Source organism: Ornithorhynchus anatinus, chromosome 15 (genome assembly GCF_004115215.2).
Source record: "Ornithorhynchus anatinus isolate Pmale09 chromosome 15, mOrnAna1.pri.v4, whole genome shotgun sequence".
Lineage (NCBI taxonomy): Eukaryota > Metazoa > Chordata > Mammalia > Monotremata > Ornithorhynchidae > Ornithorhynchus > Ornithorhynchus anatinus.
Window position 1 is genome coordinate 2,208,048 of NC_041742.1, and position 18,653 is coordinate 2,226,700.

Consider the following 18,653-nt stretch of genomic DNA (forward strand, 5'->3'; position numbering starts at 1 on the left):
GGAGGGAACTGAGCCACAGAGAAGTTAGTGACTTGTCCAAGGTCACACAGCGGGGATGGGATTTGAACTCGGGTCCCGGGACTCCCAGGCCTATGCCCTCTGCACTAGGCGACACTCCTTTCCCCGCCCCTCCGCACACCCTCCCACTCGGCCAGACCAACTCCAACTGCCATGGAGTCGCTGAGGAGGAAGAGCCTCAAACAACCGGCTGCTCTTCCCACCGGGATTTGGGTTGCCAAGCAACCGATCCCGAAATGGGAGGGAAGCCCAATGGGCACGGTGGGATGGGGATGATCCTTCCCTTAGGATCGGAGAGCCCGCCTGGAAAACGACAAGAGAGGATGCGACGAAGTGGCTAAGAGAATAATAAGGATATTTATTAAGGACTTACTATGCGCCGGGCACTGTACTAGGCGCTGGGGTGGATACAAGCAAATCGGGTTGGACACGGTCGCTGTCCCACGTGGGGCTCCCAGTCTTGAGGAGCAGCGTGGCTCAGTGGAAAGAGCCCGGCCTGGGGAGTCTGAGGTCGTGGGTTCGAATCCCCACTCTGCTGTGGGCAAGTCACTTCGCTTCTCTGGGCCTCAGTGACCTCATCTGGAAAGTGGGGATTGAGATCGTGAGCCCCACGTGGGACAGGGCTTGTATCCACCCCAGCGCTCAGTGCAGTGCCTGGCACACAGTCAAGCGCTTAACGAAAACCATAATCGATCATAATGATAATATTGATAATGTTGGCATTTGTTAAGCGCTTACTATGTGCAGAGCGCTGTTCTAAGTGCTGGGGGTGATCCAGGTTGTCCCACGGAAGGCTCACCGTCTTCATCCCCATTTGACAGATGAGAGAACTGAGGCCCAGAGAAGTGAAGTGACTCGCCCACAGTCACAGAGCTGACAAGTGGCAGAGCCGGGATTCGAACCCGTGACTTTTGACTCCCAAGCCCGGGCTCTTTCCACTGAGCCACACCACTTCTCTAATTAAGGCTGCGAGCCCCACGTGGGACCACCTGATCACCTTCTATCCTCCCCAGCGCTTAGAACAGTGCTCTGCGCATAGTCAGCGCTTAACAAATCCCCACATTATTATCCTCTGGGTCTCAGTGCCCTCATCTGGAAAATGGGGATGAAGACTGCGAGCCCCACGTGGGACCACCTGATCACCTTCTATCCTCCCCAGCGCTTAGCAGAGTGCTCTGCGCATAGTCAGCCCTTAACAAATCCCCACATTATTATTCTCTGGGCCTCGGTGCCCTCATCTGGAAAATGGGGATGAAGACTGCGAGCCCCACGTGGGACCACCTGATCACCTTCTATCCTCCCCAGCGCTTAGCAGAGTGCTCTGCGCCTAGTCAGCGCTTAACAAATCCCCACATTATTAGAGAAGCAGCGTGGCTCAGTGGAAAAGAGCCCGGGCTTTGGAGTCAGAGGTCATGGGTTCGAACCCCAGCTCTGCCACTCGTCAGCTGTGTGACTTTGGGTGAGTCACTTCACTTCTCGGTGCCTCAGTTCCCTCATCTGTAAAATGGGGATGAAGACTGTGAGCCCCACGTGGGACGACCTGATTCCCCTGTGTCTACCCCAGCGCTTAGAACAGTGCTCGGCACATAGTAAGCGCTTAACAAATACCAAGATTATTATTATTATTATTCTCTGGGCCTCAGTTACCTCATCTGTAAAATGGGGATGAAGACTGGGAGCCCCACGTGGGACGACCTGATTCCCCTGTGTCTACCCCAGCGCTTAGAACGGTGCTCGGCACATAGTAAGCGCTTAACAAATACCAACATTATTATTATTATTATTCTTCTCTGGGCCTGAGTTACCTCATCTGTAAAATGGGGATGAAGACTGTGAGCCCCACGTGGGACCACCTGATTGCCCTGTGTCTACCCCAGCGCTTAGAACAGTGCTCAGCACATAGTAAGCGCTTAACAAATACCAACATTATTATTATTATTATTCTCTGGGCCTCAGTTACCTCATCTGTAAAATGGGGATGAAGACTGGGAGCCCCACGTGATTGCCCTGTGTCTACCCCAGCGCTTAGAACAGTGCTCGGCACATAGTAAGCGCTGAACAAATACCAACATTATTATTATTATTATTCTCTGGGCCTCAGTTACCTCATCTGTAAAATGGGGATGAAGACTGGGAGCCCCACGTGATTGCCCTGTGTCTACCCCAGCGCTTAGAACAGTGCTCGGCACATAGTAAGCGCTGAACAAATACCAACATTATTAGTATTCTCTGGGCCTCAGTGCCCTCATCTGGAAAATGGGGATGAAGACTGGGAGCCCCAGGTGGGACCACCTGATCACCTTCTGTCCTCCCCATCACTTAAAAGAGCGCTCTGCACATAGTCAGCGCTTAACAAATCCCCCCCTTATTATCATTAAGCACCTCCCTTAGCTTTCCCTCCTTCCTCCCCCCCCCCTCCCTGCTTCAGGAGGGGGAGACACGTGCAAGTACACGTGAGGGGGGGGGGAGGGGAAGTGCGCAGGCGCAAACCGCCCGGAGAAAAAGTAGGTCAGGCTCCGGCGGTCACGTGACCGCCCCCCCCCCCAGCCGGGGTGCGCGCGGCAGCCCACGTGAGCGGGAGGGGGCGGGGATGACGTAAAGGGGGCGGGGCCAGCGCCGCCTCGATCTCATGGTTGCGGGGCCGCCGCCGTCGTTTCCAGGCGGGCGGGCGGGAAAAACCAAAGGCCTCCTGGGAGGCCACAGTTCCAAGCGCTTAGCACAGTGCCCCGCACACACTCAAAGCTCAATAAATACCCCTGAATGCAGAGTAATAATATTACTAAATCACTAAATATCACTATTATTTTGTCACCTGTCTCCCCCTTCTAGACTGGGAGCCCATGGTCGGGCAGGGATTGCCCCTCTCTGTGGCCCAATTATGCTTTCCGAGTGCTTAGCACAGTGCTCCGCACACAGTAAAACCTTAATAAATACCACTGAATGAAGAATAATATTACTAAATCACTAAATATTACTATTATTTTGTCACCTGTCTCCCCCTTCTAGACTGGGAGCCCATGGTCGGGCAGGGATTGCCCCTCTCTGTGGCCCAATTATGCTTTCCGAGTGCTTAGCACAGTGCTCCGCACACAGTAAAACCTTAATAAATACCACTGAATGAAGAATAATATTACTAAATCACTAAATATCACTATTATTTTGTCATCTGTCTGCCCCTTCTAGACTGTGAGCCCATGGTTGGGTAGAGATTGTGTCTATTTGTGGCCCAATTGTAGTTTCCAAGCGCTTAGCCCAGTTCTCCGCACACAGTAAAAGCTCAATAAATACCCCTGAATGAAGAATAATAATATTACTAAATCACTAAATATTACTATTATTTTGTCATCTGACTCCCCCTTCTAGACGGTGAGCCCGTGGTTGGGCAGGGATTGTCTCTATCTGGTGCCCAACTGTACTTTCCGAGCGCTTAGCCCAGTGCTCCGCACACAGTAAAAGTTCAATACATACCACTGAATGAAGAATAAGAATGTTGCTAAATTACCAAATACCATTATTGTTTTGCTGTCTGTCTCCCCCTTCTAGACTGTGAGCCTTGTGTTGGGTAGGGATTGTCTCTATCTGGTGCATAATTACACTTTCCAAGCGTTTAGTACAGTGCTCCACACCAGTAAAAGTTCAATAAATACGATTGAATGAATAATAATCAAAACATTATTGCTAAATTACTAAATGCTGTTATCATTTTGTCCCCTGTCTCCCCCGTTTAGACCGTGAGCCCTTTGTTGGGTAGGGACTGTCTCTGTCTCTGGCCCCAGAGTAATAATAATGTTGGTATTTGTTAAGCGCTCACTATGTGCCGAGCACTGTTCTAAGCGCTGGGGGAGATACGGGGTCATCAGGTTGTCCCACGTGAGGCTCACAATCAATTCGCCATTTCCCAGATGAGGTCACTGAGGCCCGGAGAAGTGAAGTGACTCGCCCACAGTCACACAGCTGACAAGTGACAGAGCCGGGATTCGAACCCATGACCTCTGACTCCTAAGCCCGGGCTCTTTCCACTGACCCACGCTGCTTCTCTAAAGTACTTTCCAAGCGCTCAGTACAGTGCTCTGCCGACAGTAAGCACTCAATAAATACGATTGAATGAATGAATGAATTCATCTAATCTTATTTATTAAGTACTTACTGTGGGCAGAGCACTGCACCGAGCGCTGGGGAATAATAATGTTGGTATTTGTTAAGCGCTTACTATGTGCAGAGCACTGTTCTAAGCGCTGGGGTAGACACAAGGGAACCAGGTTGTCCCACGTGGGGCTCACAGTCTTCATCCCCATTTTCCAGATGAGGGAACTGAGGCCCAGAGAAGTGAAGTGACTTGCCCACAGTCACGGAGCTGACAAGGGGCAGAGCCGGGATTCGAACCCGTGACCTCTGACTTCCAAGCCCTGGCTCTTTCCACTGAGCCACGCTGCTTCTCTAAGCCACGCTGCTTCCCCCAGGCCGCTGGGGATGGGTGTCAAACGGAGGCAGGAAGCCCCTCCGGGACCCCCCCGGTGTCGCTTGGATAATAATAATAATAATATTGTTAGTATTTGTTAAGCGCTTACTATGTGCACAGCACTGTTCTAAGCGCTGGGGTAGACACAGAGGAATCGGGAGGCAGCGTGGCTCAGTGGAAAGAGCCCGGGCTTCGGAGTCAGAGGTCATGGCTTCGATTCCCGGCTCTGCCACCTGTCAGCCGGGTGACCGTGGGCGAGTCACTTCACTTCTCTGGGCCTCAGTGACCTCATCTGTAAAAGGGGGATTAACCGTGAGCCTCACGTGGGACCACCCGATGCCCCCGTATCTCCCCCGGCGCTTAGAACGGCGCTCTGCACGTAGTAAGCGCTTACCAAATACCCACATTATTACATTATCAGGTTGTCCCACGTGAGGCTCACACACTTTTAATCCCCCTTTTACAGATGAGGTCACTGAGGCCCAGAGAAGTGTAGTGACTCGCCCACAGTCCCACAGCTGCCAAGTGGCCGAGCGGGGATTTGAACTCATGACCTCTGACTCCAAAGCCCGTGCTCTTTCCACTGAGCCACGCTGCTTCTCCAACCTCAGCGCTTGGAACAGTGCTCGACACACAGTGGGCGCTTAATAAATACCTTCATTATCGTTATACCTTGCTCTCTCATAATAATCGCAGTGTTTGTTAAGAGCCCGGGCTTGGGAGTCACCGGTCATGGGTTCGAATTCCGGCTCTGCCACTTGTCAGCTGCGGGACTGTGGGCAGGTCACTTCACCCCTCTGGGCCGAGTAGGGAGGGGTCCCCGAAAGCAGCCGTGGGATAGAGAGCGGTTTTTTGTGGGTTTGTTCCCCCCTCCGGCGACTCCCTTGCCAACTTCTGCCAGAAGGGAACATCTCTCTCTCTTCCTCCTCTTTCCCAGACGAGAAGCAGCGTGGCTCAGTGGGAAAAGCCCGGGCTTGGGAGTCAGGGGTCATGGGTTCGAATCCCAGCTCGGCCACCGGTCAGCTGTGTGACTCTGGGCAAGTCACTTAACTTCTCTGTGCCTCAGTTACCTCATCTGGAAAATGGGGATGAAGACTGGGCGTCCCACGTGGGACAACCTAATAACAATGATGTTGGTATTTGTTAAGCGCTTACTAGGTGCCGAGCACTGTTCTGAGCGCTGGGGGAGATACAGGGTCATCGGGTCGTCCCACGTGGGGCTCACACTCTTTTAATCCCCATTTTACAGATGAGGGAACTGAGGCCCGGAGAAGTGAAGCGACTCGCCCACGGTCACACGGCCGACGCGTGGCAGAGCCGGGAGTCGAACTCATGACCTCTGACCCCGAAGCCCGGGCTCTTTCCACTGAGCCACGCTGCTTCTAGGGGTAGACACCTGATTCCCCTGCGTCTACCCCAGCGCTTAGAACAGCGCTCGGCACCTAGTAAGCGCTTAACAAACACCAACATCATTATTATGATTGATTCCAAGCGCTTAGTACACTGCTCTGCACATAGTAAGAGCTCAATAAATACTATCGAACGAATGAACTAATGAATAAAGTAATTTACAGACAGGAGGAAAGAGGCGGCGATACTCGAGCTGGGAGGAGCAGCGTGGCTCGGTGGAAAGAGCCCGGGCTTCGGAGTCAGGGGTCACGGGTTCGACTCCCGGCCCCGCCGCCTGCGGGACCGTGGGCGAGTCGCTTCGCTTCTCTGGGCCTCAGTCCCCTCATCTGTAAATGGGGCCCCACGCGGGACGACCCGATGACCCTGTATCTCCCCCAGCGCTTAGAACGGTGCTCCGCACAGAGCGAGCGCTTAACCAATACCAACTCTGTTATTATTCTCTCCTCTCTCCTTCTGTTCGTGCTCAGTTCTGTTCGTTGTCGGTCGGCGGTGCCGCGGGGGGGGCGAGGAGGTGTCGGCGCGAGGGTCCGGTCACCGTCTCCTTCCTTCTTCCCTGGCAGGGCTTATCCCCGTCTCCACGCCCTCGGTGTTCGTCTCGGCTTTTCCCAGATTCTCCATCGCCACCTGGGCTTACGGATCGGCTCGCTGGCCGCCCCCAGACCTTCCTCGTTGGCGCCTGCACCGGGCCGGTTGGACAGAATTCATTCATTCGATGGTATTTATTGGGCGCTTACTACGTGCAGAGCGCTGTGCGAAGCGCTCGGAATGGACTGCTCGGTCACGGCCAGAGACGGTCCCCGCCCTCCGACGGGCTCACGGTCCGATCGGGGGAGACGGACGGACGAGAACGATGGCAGTGAAGAGAATGGAGGGGATGAACACCTCATTGAAACAACAGCAAATAAATAGAATCAAGGCCGGGTACATTCCGTGAACAGAATGGGTTCGAATCCCGGCTCTGCCACACTCTTCACTTCTCTGGGCCTCAGTGACCTCATCTGTAAAACGGGGATGAAGACGGTGAGCCCCCCGTGGGACGACCCGATTCCCCTGTGTCTACCCCAGCGCTCGGAACGGTGCTCTGCACAGAGTAAGCGCTGAACAAATACCAACATTATTAACAAAATAAATAGGGTGATGACAAAATAAATGAGGTAATGACAAAATAAATAGGGCGATGGAACGGAAATAGGGTAACGGTGATAGAATCCGTCCGGGCCCGACCCTGGCTCCCGAGCTGCCCCCCCCCGGGTTTTGGAGTCAGAGGTCGTGAGTTCGAATGCCAGCTCTGCCGCTTGCCAGCTGTGTGACTCTGGGCGAGTCGCTTCACTTCTCTGGGCCTCGGTGACCTCATCTGTCAAACGGGGATGAAGACCGTGAGCCCCACGTGGGACAAGCTGATTCCCCTGCGTCTCCCCCAGCGCTTAGAACGGTGCTCGGCACGTAGTAAGCGCTGAACAGATACCGACATCGTTATTATTAGGCCCGCCGCCCACTGGGCCCCGGCGATTAAAAGTGTCGGGTGACGAGGGCTCCGAGCGGCTTAATCCGCCGGGCCCCGGGTCCTTCCGCCTAATAATCCGGGGCTCGGGCCCCGGCCAGGGAATTCCCGCGCCGGGGTCCCCGCCCCGGCCTGTTTCTCCAGAGGCTGCACCTGCCTGGAGGGCCCGTGCCCTGTCACCTGGGGCAGGTCACTTCCCTTCTCCGGGCCTCGCTTACCTCGTCTGTAAAACGGGGACTGCGACTGTGAGCCCCGTGGGGGACGGGGGCTCTTTCCATCCTGATTGACTCGGATCCACCCCAGCGCTTAGGACGGTGCTCGACGCAGAGTGAGCGCTTCATAAATACCCGCATCATCGTTATAATTCCATCTTGCTCTCTTATGACAATCGCGGTGATTGTTAAGAGCCCGGGCTCGGGCTCGCCATGGTTCTCGTCCGTCCGTCTCCCCCGATTAGACCGTGCGCCCGTCAGAGGGCGGGGACCGTCTCTATCTGTCACCGACCTGTCCATTCCAAGCGCTTAGGACAGTGCTCTGCACGTAGTAAGCGCTCCATAAATACCAGTGAATGAATGAGTCGGAGGTCATAGGTTCGAATCCCTGCTCCGCCACTTGGCAGCTGTGCGACCGTGGGCGAGTCGCTTCTCTGCGCCTCACCTCATCTGGAAAAGGGGGATTAACCGTGAGGCTCCCGTGGGACGACCCGATGATGACCCTGGATCTCCCCCAGCGCTCAGCGCATAGTAAGCGCTCAGCGAATCCCGACATCAAGTGCTCGCTATCGGCCGAGCGCTGGCGTAGAGGTAAGAGCGCCGGATAACACGGGGGGCCCTGTTCCGCACGGCCCTCGCGGAGAAGGTAAGAGAGGGAAGGGGGGGCCGAATCCCCATTTTACAGACGAGGACACCGAGGCGCACGGAAGCTTAGCGACCGGTCAGCCGAGCAGGCGGAGCCGGGATCGGAATCAAGGGCCTCTCCCTCCCAGGCCCGTGGCCTTTTCCAGTTTCTTTCCAGTGGAACACGGTTGCTTCCCGCTACCTCTCACTAGCTCTCCCTCTTTCCCTACCTCTCCTTCGCCCGCTAACCGGAGGGAGAAAGAAAATAGCCCCGGGGGACCCTGCCCGCAGCTGGCTGGAGGGGTGTCTCCTGGGGAGGGAGTGGGTTTGGGGTTCGGGGGGGGGGCGGCACTCGGGAAGGTGCGAAGACTCGCCGCGGCCGTCGATTGCGGTGACGTGCTCTCCCAAGGGCTCGGTGCAGTGCTCTGCACACGGTAAGCGCTCAATAAATCCATTCATTCACTCAGTGGTATTTATTGAGCGCTTACTACGTGCAGAGCACCGTCCTGAGCGCTTGGAACGGACAGTTCGGCAACAGATAGAGACGGTCCCTGCCCACTGACGGGCTCGCGGTCTAATCGGGGGAGACGGACGGACGAGAACAATGGCAATAAATAGAAGCGAGGGGATGAACGTCTCATTAAAACGATGGCAAATAAATAAAATCAAGGGGATGGACATCTCATTAACGAAATAAATCGGGTAATGAAAATATAGACAGCCGAGCGGACGGGTACGGTGCTGAGCGGAGGGGAAGGGAGAAGAGGAGGAGGAGAGGGAAAGCGGAGGGGGGGGGAGAGGGAATGAATGAATGTCACCTGTTTTTCATTCATTCATTCATCCACTAGTATTTACTGAGCGCTTACTATGTGCAGAGCACCGTACCGAGCGCTTGGAACGGACAGATCGGTAACAGATAGAGACGGTCCCCTGCCCTGTGACGGGCGCACGGTCTAATCGGGGGAGACGGACAGACAACCCCGGTAGTCAGTCAGCGCTTACTATGTGCAGGGAGCTGTGCTCAACACTGGGATAGGGACAAGATGATTGGATTAGCCCCCCCCTCCCTGCCCCGCAGGGGGCTCGAGGCCCAGGAGGGAGGACCGGATTAAAAGACGATGGCGTCGGTTAAGCGCTTACCACGTGCCGAGCACCGTTCTAAGCGCTGGGGGAGATACGAGGCGATCAGGTCGTCCCACAAGGGGCTCCCAGTCTTCATCCCCATTTTAGAGATCAGTGAGGCCCAGAGTGACCCGCCCAAGGTCACGCAGCAGACGAGCGGCGGAGCCGGCATTCGAACTCACGTCCTCGGCCCCCCAGGCTCGTGCTGTCGCCGCTAGGCCGCGCGAGGCAACCGCGGGACACAGACAACTAGCAAAGCCACCAACCAAGGCAAATCAGATGGGGCAATCGAGGCGTGCGATGTTGGAGCGAGAAGTCCTCAGACGCCCTCCTCGCTCCTACCCATCGATCGGGACGAGAAGCAGCCCGGTCTAGCGGCTAGGACACAGGCCTGGGAGTCAGAAGGACCCGGGTTCTAATCCCCGCTCCGCCACCCGGCCGCTGCGTGACCTTGGGAAGTCACTTCACTTCCCTGAGCCTCAGTTCCATCATCTGTAAAATGGGGATGAAGATTGGGAGCCCCCGGGGCGGGACAGGGACTGTCCCCCGCCTGATTAGCTTCTATCGACCCCAGCGCTCAGTTCAGCGCCTGGCACGCATTAAGAACGTAAATAGTCCAAAAAATTTCAGTATGTATCCCGCGCTTTTGGGACACTGTACAATAACGATGATGTTGGTATTTGTCAAGCGCTTACTCTGTGCAGAGCACCGTTCTAAGCGCGGGGGAGATACGGGGTCATCGGGTCGGCCCACGCGAGGCTCACAGGCTTCATCCCCATTTTACAGATGAGGTCACCGGGGCACCGAGAAGCGAAACGACTCGCCCCAAGTCACAGAGCTGACAGGTGGCGGAGCGGGGATTAGAACCCATGCCCCCCGACTCCTAAGCCCGTGCTCTTTCCGCTGAGCCGGGCTGCTTCACTAACGATAACGATAACGTTGGCATCGACTGAGCGCTCACCATGTGCGGAGCACCGTTCTGAGCGCTGGGACAGATCCGGGGTCATGGGGTCGTCCCGCGTGAGGCTCCCAGTCTTAACCCCCATTTTCCAGATGAGGCAACCGAGGCCCAGGGAAGTGAAGCGACTCGCCCACAGTCACCCCGCCGACGGGTGGCCGAGCCGGGATTCGAACCCATGACCCGGGACCCCCAAGCCCGGGCTCTTTCCGCCTTAGCCCCGCCGCTTCTCTATTACTCGGAATACAGTCGATAGGCACGACCGCTGCCCAGAAGGAGCTTTCCTTCTAAACTCTGATCTTTTGGCTACCGACCCCTGCATCCTCCTCGGGTTGGAAAGGTTGGCAGGGCGGCAGCGGGGCTGCCAGCGGGCGAGGGGAGGGGGCAACGACCGTCGGCACCTCCACCTTTAATGATGATGATGATGATGATGATGATGATGATAATAACAGTGATGTTGGTATTTGCAAAGCGCTTACTTCGTGCAGAGCACCGTTGTAAGCGCTGGGGGAGATCCAGGGTCATCGGGCCGTCCCGCGTGAGGCTCCCGGTCAATCCCCATTTTATAGATGAGGTCACCGAGGCCCAGAGAAGAATAATAATGTTGGTACCTGTTAAGCGCTTACTATGTGCAGAGCACTGGGGTAGACACAGGGGAATCGGGTCGTCCCACGGGGGGGAGGGGGGCCACAGTCCTGATCCTATTTTACAGGTGAGGGAACTGAGGCCCAGAGAAGCGAAGTGACTCGCCCTCCGACACCCAGCTGCCAAGTGGCAGAGGCGGGATTCGAACCCACGACCTCTGACACCCAAGCCGGGGCTCTTTCCGCCGAGCCGCGCCAGGTGTGCCCCTCTCCCCCCGTCCCTTCACCCCCCACTCCAAAACCCACCCTAAGGGCCGAACCTCCAAAATCCGTGGCTCAGTGGAAAGAGCCCGGGCTGCGGAGGCAGGGGTCACGGGTTCGACTCCCGGCTCGGCCACTCGTCAGCCGGGTGACCGCGGGCGAGTCGCTTGACTTCTCTGGGCCTCAGTGACCTCATCTGGAAAATGGGGATTAACCGGGAGCCTCACGTGGGACGCCCCGATGACCCCGGATCTCCCCCCCCCCCCCGGCGCTTAGAACGGTGCTCCGCACGTAGTAAGCGCTTAACAAATACCGACATTATTATCGTTATCATGATTAAACTCCCAAGACATCCGGCTCCCGACCCGAGCCCCAAGCTACCTCTTGGACTCCACTTTTTTGGCCCAGAATCTGGACCGGGCAGATTTCTTTCTCTGGAACGGGAAAGGGAAAGAACCCACGGGGAGGGCAGAGGAGGGGAAGGCGACGACGAGCGCAGACCAGATTACCTGCGGGTTCACTTCGGGTATGAAGAGGGGTAATAGTAATAATAAAAATAATAATAATAATAATAATAGTAACGTCGGTATCGGCTCAGCGCTTCCTACGTGCCGAGCACACTTCTAAGCGCCGGGGTGGATACAGGATGCCCGGGTTGTCCCGCGCGAGGCTCACGGGGCCTTCATCCCCATTTTCCAGACGAGGGAACGGAGGCACCGAGGCTCGCCCACAGCAGACAAGTGGCGGAGTCGGGATTCGCACCCACGACCTCGGACTCCCCAGCCCGGGCTTGTCCCCCTAAAGCCGCGCTGCTTCTCTAGTAGGAATAGTATTGATCAAGCGTTTAACCTCTCTGGACCTCAGTGGCCTCATCTGTCGGATGGGGAGGGAGCCCGGGGGCCCCACGGGGGACGGCCCGATGACCCCGGATCTCAGCGTCTAGTACGGTGCTCTGCACATAGTAAGCGCTTAACAACCACCGACATTATTATCGTCCGGGCCTCAGTGACCTCATCTGTCGGATGGGGAGGGAGCCCGGGAGCCCCACGGGGGCCGGTCCGATGACCCCGGATCTCCCCGAGCGCTTAGTACAGTGCTCTGCACATAGCAAGCGCTTCACAACCACCGACATTATTATCGTCCGGGCCTCAGTGACCTCATCTGTCGGATGGGGAGGGAGCCCGGGAGCCCCACGGGGGCCGGTCCGATGACCCCGGATCTCAGCGTTTAGTACAGTGCTCTGCACATAGTAAGCGCTTCGCAACCACCGACATTATTATCGTCCGGGCCTCAGTGACCTCATCTGTCGGATGGGGAGGGAGCCCGGGAGTCCCACGGGGGACGGCCCGATGACCCCGGGTCTCAGCGTGTAGTACGGTGCTCTGCACATAGTAAGCGCTTCACAACCACCGACATTATTATCGTCCGGGCCTCAGTGACCTCATCTGTCGGATGGGGAGGGAGCCCGGGAGCCCCACGGGGGACGACCCGCTGACCCCGGATCTCCCCGAGCGCTTAGTACAGTGCTCTGCACATAGCAAGCGCTTCACAACCACCGACATTATTATCGTCCGGGCCTCAGTGACCTCATCTGTCGGATGGGGAGGGAGCCCGGGGGCCCCACGGGGGCCGGCCCGATGATCCCGCATCGCCCCCGGCGCTTCGAGAGGCGCTCCGCACGGCGTCGGCGCTCATCACATAGCACCTCGACCGAAGGATGCGCGAGCGGCGACGGCAAGCGGGGCGGGCGGCGGGGGGCGGGCCGCGGGGTCGGGGAGGGGGCGGGCTCCGCCCCCGCACGCCCGGCGCTGCGCGGTGCGGGCCCTGACGTCAGTGGGGGGGGGGGCCCCCGCACATGGGGGCGCCAGACACCGGGCCCGCCTCCCTCCCTCCCTCCCGCCTCCTTCCCTCCCTCCCTCCCTCCCGCCGCGTCGCCGGGGACCGTTTCGGACCGTGGGGGCCCGGGGGCCGAGGGGCCGAGGCCACAGCGGGCGGCCGTCGAAGCGCCGCGGGCCTGGGGAGGGCTCGGCCCGGGCCACCGGGGCGCCCCCCTGCTGAGGACCCCGCCGCGCCCTCCCGAGGACCCCGGTGCGCCCCCCTGCGGACCCCTTCCTTGCCCCCCTGCGGACCCTGCTCGCCCCCCTACGGATCTCCGCCGCGCCCCCCTGCGGACCCCTCCGCATCCCCCCGCGGATCTCCGTCGCGCCCTCCCGAGGACCCCGGTGCGCCCCCCTGCGGACCCTGCTCGCCCCCCTAGGATCTCCGCCGCGCCCCCCTGCGGACCCCTTCCTTGCCCCCCTGCGGACCCTGCTCGCCCCCCTACGGATCTCCGCCGCGCCCCCCTGCGGACCCCTCTGCATCCCCCCGCGGATCTCCGCCGCGCCCCCCTGCGGACCCCTGTGCGCCCCCCTCACGGATCTCTGCCGCGCCCCCCGCGGACCCCTGTGCGCCCCCCCCCACGGATCTCTGCCGCGCCCCCCTGCGGACCCCTTCGCGCTCTCTAAGGACCCCGCTCGCCCCCCCTGCGGCCCCCCCCCGGTGCGCCCCCCTGCGGACCTCGTCCCCCCCCCGCCCGCGGACCCCGGCGCGCCCCCCTGCGGACCCTGCCGCGCCCCCCTGCGGACTCTGCGGCGCCCCGCCGAGAACCCCCGTGCCCTCCCCTGCGGACCCCTGCTGCGCCCCCCTGCGGACTCCGCTGAGCCCCCCCCCCCCCGCGGGCCCCCCCGAGGACCCCGCCGAGCCCCCCCCGGCCCCCGGGGCGCCCCCCCCCCGCAGTCCCCCGAGGCGGACGGCTCCCGGCCCGTCCGGCGGCGGACCCCCTGCCCCCCCGCCGGGGTCGCCCGTCGCCCCGGCCGCCGCCCCGGCCCGCCACCCGGAGAAGATGGCCCGCCCGCTGCCCCTGAGCCCCACCTTCGTCCCCCCCAGCTACGGGGTCCTCAAGTCCCTGCTGGAGAACCCCCTGAAGCTGCCGCTGCACCACGAAGACGGTGAGGACCGCCCCCCCGCCGCCCGAGCTCCCCGGGATCCGGCCCCGGGAAGGGGCGACACCCCGAGAGTGGCGGGCGGCCCCGGGCCGGCGCGCGGCGCCGCCGCCTCCTCCCCTTCCTCCTCCCCGGGCTGGGGGAGCCGTGGCCGCGGGCGGCACCGGGGAGCCGGGGGTCCCCGACGAGGCCCGGGAGCCTCCCGCCCTCCCCTGCCCCTCCCCGGGGACGGGGTGGGGAGAGGGGAGAGCGCGCCCCGCGACCGCGCCCTCTTTCCCGGAGCCCGGTTGGCCGTCCGGCCGCCCCCGGCCCCCGGAGGGTCTCCCCGGGCCCGAGGCGGACAGCCCCCCGCCTCTCCGTCCTCGCCGCCCCCTCATCCCCCGCACCCCCCGATCCGCCTCTCGCGGCGGGCGCGGTGTCCTCGGGGCACCGTGCCTTCTCGCCCGCCCGGAGTCCGTCTCGCCCCGGCCGCCCCGCTCCGGGCACGTTGGCGGGAGAGGCGTTGGCCCCGCGACGGGTCCTCCGGGAGCCCGGAAATCCTTTCGGATAGAAGATCGATTTTCTGGGGGGTGGGGGGGGGGGGTTCCGGCCGTCCGGCGGCCGCGTGCGCCGGGCCGGGGCAACCCGGGGCGCGGCGTCGGCGGCGGCGACCTAAGACGTTTCTCCTCGGCCCCACGGAACCGGCCCCGCCCGCCGCTCCTCTGCCCCCCGGCCGCTCTCGGAGCCCCCTGGGCCGGTGAGGTCGGTCGCCGCCGAAGGGAGAGCCCCGGAACGTGGTTGAAGTGCGTTTGTCCGTCTCCCCCTCCTCCCACCCCTTCCTCGTTCTTAAGCTCCTTCTCCTAATGGCGTCGGAGAAGCGCCTGCTACGTGCCGGGCGCCGTGCTAAGCGGCGGGGTAGGTACGGGTCGATCGGGTGGGCCGCGGTCCCCGGCCCACGTGGGGCTCGCGGCCCTAATCCCCGTTGGAGACAGGAGGCGAGTCGGGCCCGGCCGAGTGACTCGCCCGAGGTCGCCCAGCGGACGGGCGGCGGGGCCGGGATCGGAACCCGGGTCCTCCCGACTCCCGAGCCCCCGCTCTTTCCGCCGGGCCACGCCGCTTCCTGGAGAGCGGCGAATCTCGCCTCTGCTGAAGCGTACCGGGTGCTCAGTACGGCGGTCTGCCCCGAGTAGGGGTTCGGTACGTTGGCGTCTACCGACCGATGGAGGCGGACGCCCTCGCGCTTGGAGGGTTTTTCCCCGGGCTGAACTCTTTCCTCCCGGTCAGCTGCTCCAGAGGATTTGGGGAAAGCGGACGGTGTCCGGGAGGAGGAGGAGCGGAGATGGCACTGACCGAGCGTCCGCCGGGTACGGTGCCCTGTACTGAGCGCTGGGGGAAACGCCACGGAAGGGCCAGCTGCAATCCCCGCCCACGACCGGCCCCCGCCCTGCCCGGAGAGACGGATGTGAAAATCTTTTCCGACCCGGTGGGATTAAAAATCGAGAACCGAACGTATAAGCGGACTGACAGAGTGCGGAAGAGAAGGAGAAAAAGGCCGCGGGTGCCTTGGCTCGTTGACGATCCGCTCATCCGGCCGGTCGTGTTTATTGAGCGCTCGCTGTGCGCGGAGCGCTGCGCTGAGCGCTTGGAGACTACGGCCCGGGCATCCGTTAAGTGGTCGCTACGTACCGGGCACCGTACTGAGCTCTGAACGAGCAGATTGAGTCGGCCGCGGCCCCAGTCCCGCCTCCACCCCCGTTGGACGGGCGAGGTGACCGAGGCCCAGAGAAGTGAAGTGACTCGCCCACAGTCGCCCGGCTGACGGCTGGCCGAGCGGGGATTCGAACCCACGACCTCTGACTCCCAAGCCCGGGCCCTTTCCGCTGCGCCACGCCGCTTCCCGCCCTCTCCTCCGAGAGGCCTTCCCTGACTAATCCCTCCTCCTTTCCTCTTCTCCCGCTCCCTTCCTGCTCCCTTAGGTTCCTCCCCCGGCCCCGGCCCCACGGCATTTACGTACATGTCTGCAATTTTACTTCTCCGCGTTCACGTCTGTCTCCCCCTCTAGTCTCTAAGCTCCCCGTGGGCAGGGAATGTGTCCGTCACCTCTCCCAAGCGCTCGGTACGGTGCCGGGCACGCGACGAGTGCTCAATAAATACCTCTGACTGACGGGGACAGCACGGACGGGGCGGGAAGGTGGGGTCGTTGGCGGAGGGGGAAGGGTGTGAGCGAGGGATCGGAGGCGGCGGAGTCGAGATTGTATGGCGTCCTCTCCCCAGCGCTCGCCACAGCGCTGCGCACCCGGTAAGCGCTCGGTAAATACGACCGACCGAGGGTGAGGGAGGGTCCCCGGGCGGGAAACGGGGACGGGCCCGGGGAGGGAGCGCGAGGAGAAGTAACGGTGGCCGTGTGGTCTGTGCCCCCGCCCGCAGCGTTTGGGAAAGACAAGGACAAGGAGAAGAAGCTGGACGACGACGACGGCGGCGGCGGCGGCGGCGGCGGGGGCAGCGGTGGTCCCGCGGTGCCCCAGTCCGCCTTCCTGGGCCCGACCCTCTGGGATAAGACCCTCCCGTACGACGGAGACACCTTCCAGCTGGAGTACATGGACCTGGAGGAGTTCCTGTCCGAAAACGGCATCCCGCCCAGCCCCGCCCCGCACGACCACGCGCCCCCGCCCCCGGCCCTCCAGCGGGGACCCTCCGTCGTGGACCTGAGCGGCCGCAGCGACGCGGCCCTGCGCCCCGCCGGCCTCGGGACCCACGGCTGCCTGCCGGGCCCCGGACGACCAGGTACCTCCGGGCCCCGCCCCGGCACCCCCGCCTTCCGCCCCGGCCCGGCCGGGGAAGTCGTCTCCGTGTGCCTCCGCGCTCGGCACGGTGTCTGGCACGGAGTAAGCGCTCCGCCGATACCGTCGTCGTCGCGGGCCCAAACTCCCCGGGGGGCTGGGCTGGAACCACGGGGTGGTGGGTCTCTGGGGTGGTCTGACGTGGCGGGAAGGGAACCCGCCCCAGGGTCCCGGCCTAGCGCGGGCCTCCCCGGTCCCGTCGGAGCCCGGTCGGGGCCGCGCCTCCCCGCCGGACCCCCCCGGGGGAGGCGGGGGCCGGGGCCGTGGCATCTCCCCGCACCCTGAACCACCCCCGGCGGGTTCCTCGCCCGCACCTCTCCGCGCTCCTGCCTCGGTTTCTTCAGAGGCCTCCCGGCTTTGCCGAGGAAGGTTGCCCAGATGGCATTCCACTGCCCCCGTAGCGACCCGGGCGCCGGACGGTTCGGTCGCCCAGGTGTCGACGCGGTCGGCCGAGCGGGGCCGCTGGCGGGGGCGGGATGGGGAGAGCCGGCTTGGGGGTGCCGGGGTCCGGAGAGAGGGTCGGCGGACCGCGCGGCCGAGGAGAGGGAGCGGCACGAGCCGGAGAGGGCGGAGAGGCCTGTCGTTCAGGAGCCTTGTCGTGGAGAGTCCCCGATCCTCCCCCGCCCGGGTCGAACTCCACGGTTTTCATGATGGCGTAGGTACCGAGCACTGGGCTAAGCGATGGGATGGATATGAAATAATTAGACCGTGCACTGTCCCTTTCCGCGCGGGCTTTACTTTCTCAGAAGGAGGGAGATTGGGCAGCTCATCCGCCTTCTCACAGATGAAGAGAGGGAGGCCCAGCGAGCGACTGGCCCACGGACATGTGATGGGCCAGCGGCAGCCCCTGGATTAATAATGTTGGTATTTGTTATGCGCTTACTATGTGCAGAGCGCCGTTCTAAGCGCCGGGGGAGATCCGGGGTCATCGGGTCGTCCCACGTGAGGCTCACGGTTAATCCCCGTTTTACAGACGAGGGAACCGAGGCCCAGAGAAGTGAGGTGACTCGCCCACAGTCACACAGCTGACGAGCGGCGGAGCCGGGATTCGAACCCATGACCTCGGACTCCCAAACCCGGGCTCTTCCCACCCAACCGCGCTGCTTCTCAAATTCTGGATTAGAATACGGATCTCATTTCCGTTCCGAATCGGTGTTCTGCCTTTCCTTGCAACCGATCCCCCTGCCAGGCTCCTCGCTCAAGAACTAACAAGAAAACAAACAACCTGTTGCGTGGCTGCTTTGCACCCTCGGTTTTAAAGAACGATAATAATAATAGTAATGATAGTATTTGTTAAGTGCTTACTATGTGCAGACCACCGTTCTAAGCGCTGGGGGAGATACAGGGGAATCAGGCTGTCCCACGTGAGGCTCACGGTTAATCCCCATTTTCCAGATGAGGGAACTGAGGCCCAGAGAAGTGAAGTGACTCGCCCACAGTCACACGGCTGACAAGCGGCAGAGCCGGGAGTCGAACTCGTGACTTCTGACTCGGAAGCCCAGGCTCTTTCCACTGAGCCACGCTGCTTCCCCTTCTGGGGTCGATACAAGGACGGTCGATCAGGTTGTCTCACGTGGGGCTCACCGTCTTAATCCCCGTTTTCCAGATGAGGGGACTGAGGCCCAGAGAGGTTTCTGGGCACGCGTTTCCCCCCAGGTTCCGGAAGGGAAGAAGCCACCTCGCCGCCCTAGTTCTGCAAGGGAA

At 61.1% G+C, this 18,653-nt stretch overlaps 1 protein-coding gene across 1 annotated transcript in view; it reads left to right on the top strand.

Moving 5' to 3' along the window:
• Window positions 1-12,866: 12,866 nt before the first annotated feature.
• Window positions 12,867-18,653, top strand: part of HLF (HLF transcription factor, PAR bZIP family member) — a 29,732-nt gene continuing 23,945 nt past the window's right edge. The window contains exons 1-4 of the mRNA XM_039914255.1: window positions 12,867-12,883; window positions 13,231-13,824; window positions 13,925-14,136; window positions 16,537-16,893. Coding sequence (XP_039770189.1) covers window positions 12,867-12,883; window positions 13,231-13,824; window positions 13,925-14,136; window positions 16,537-16,893 — 1,180 coding nt within the window. The remainder of the gene's footprint in view (window positions 12,884-13,230; window positions 13,825-13,924; window positions 14,137-16,536; window positions 16,894-18,653) is intronic.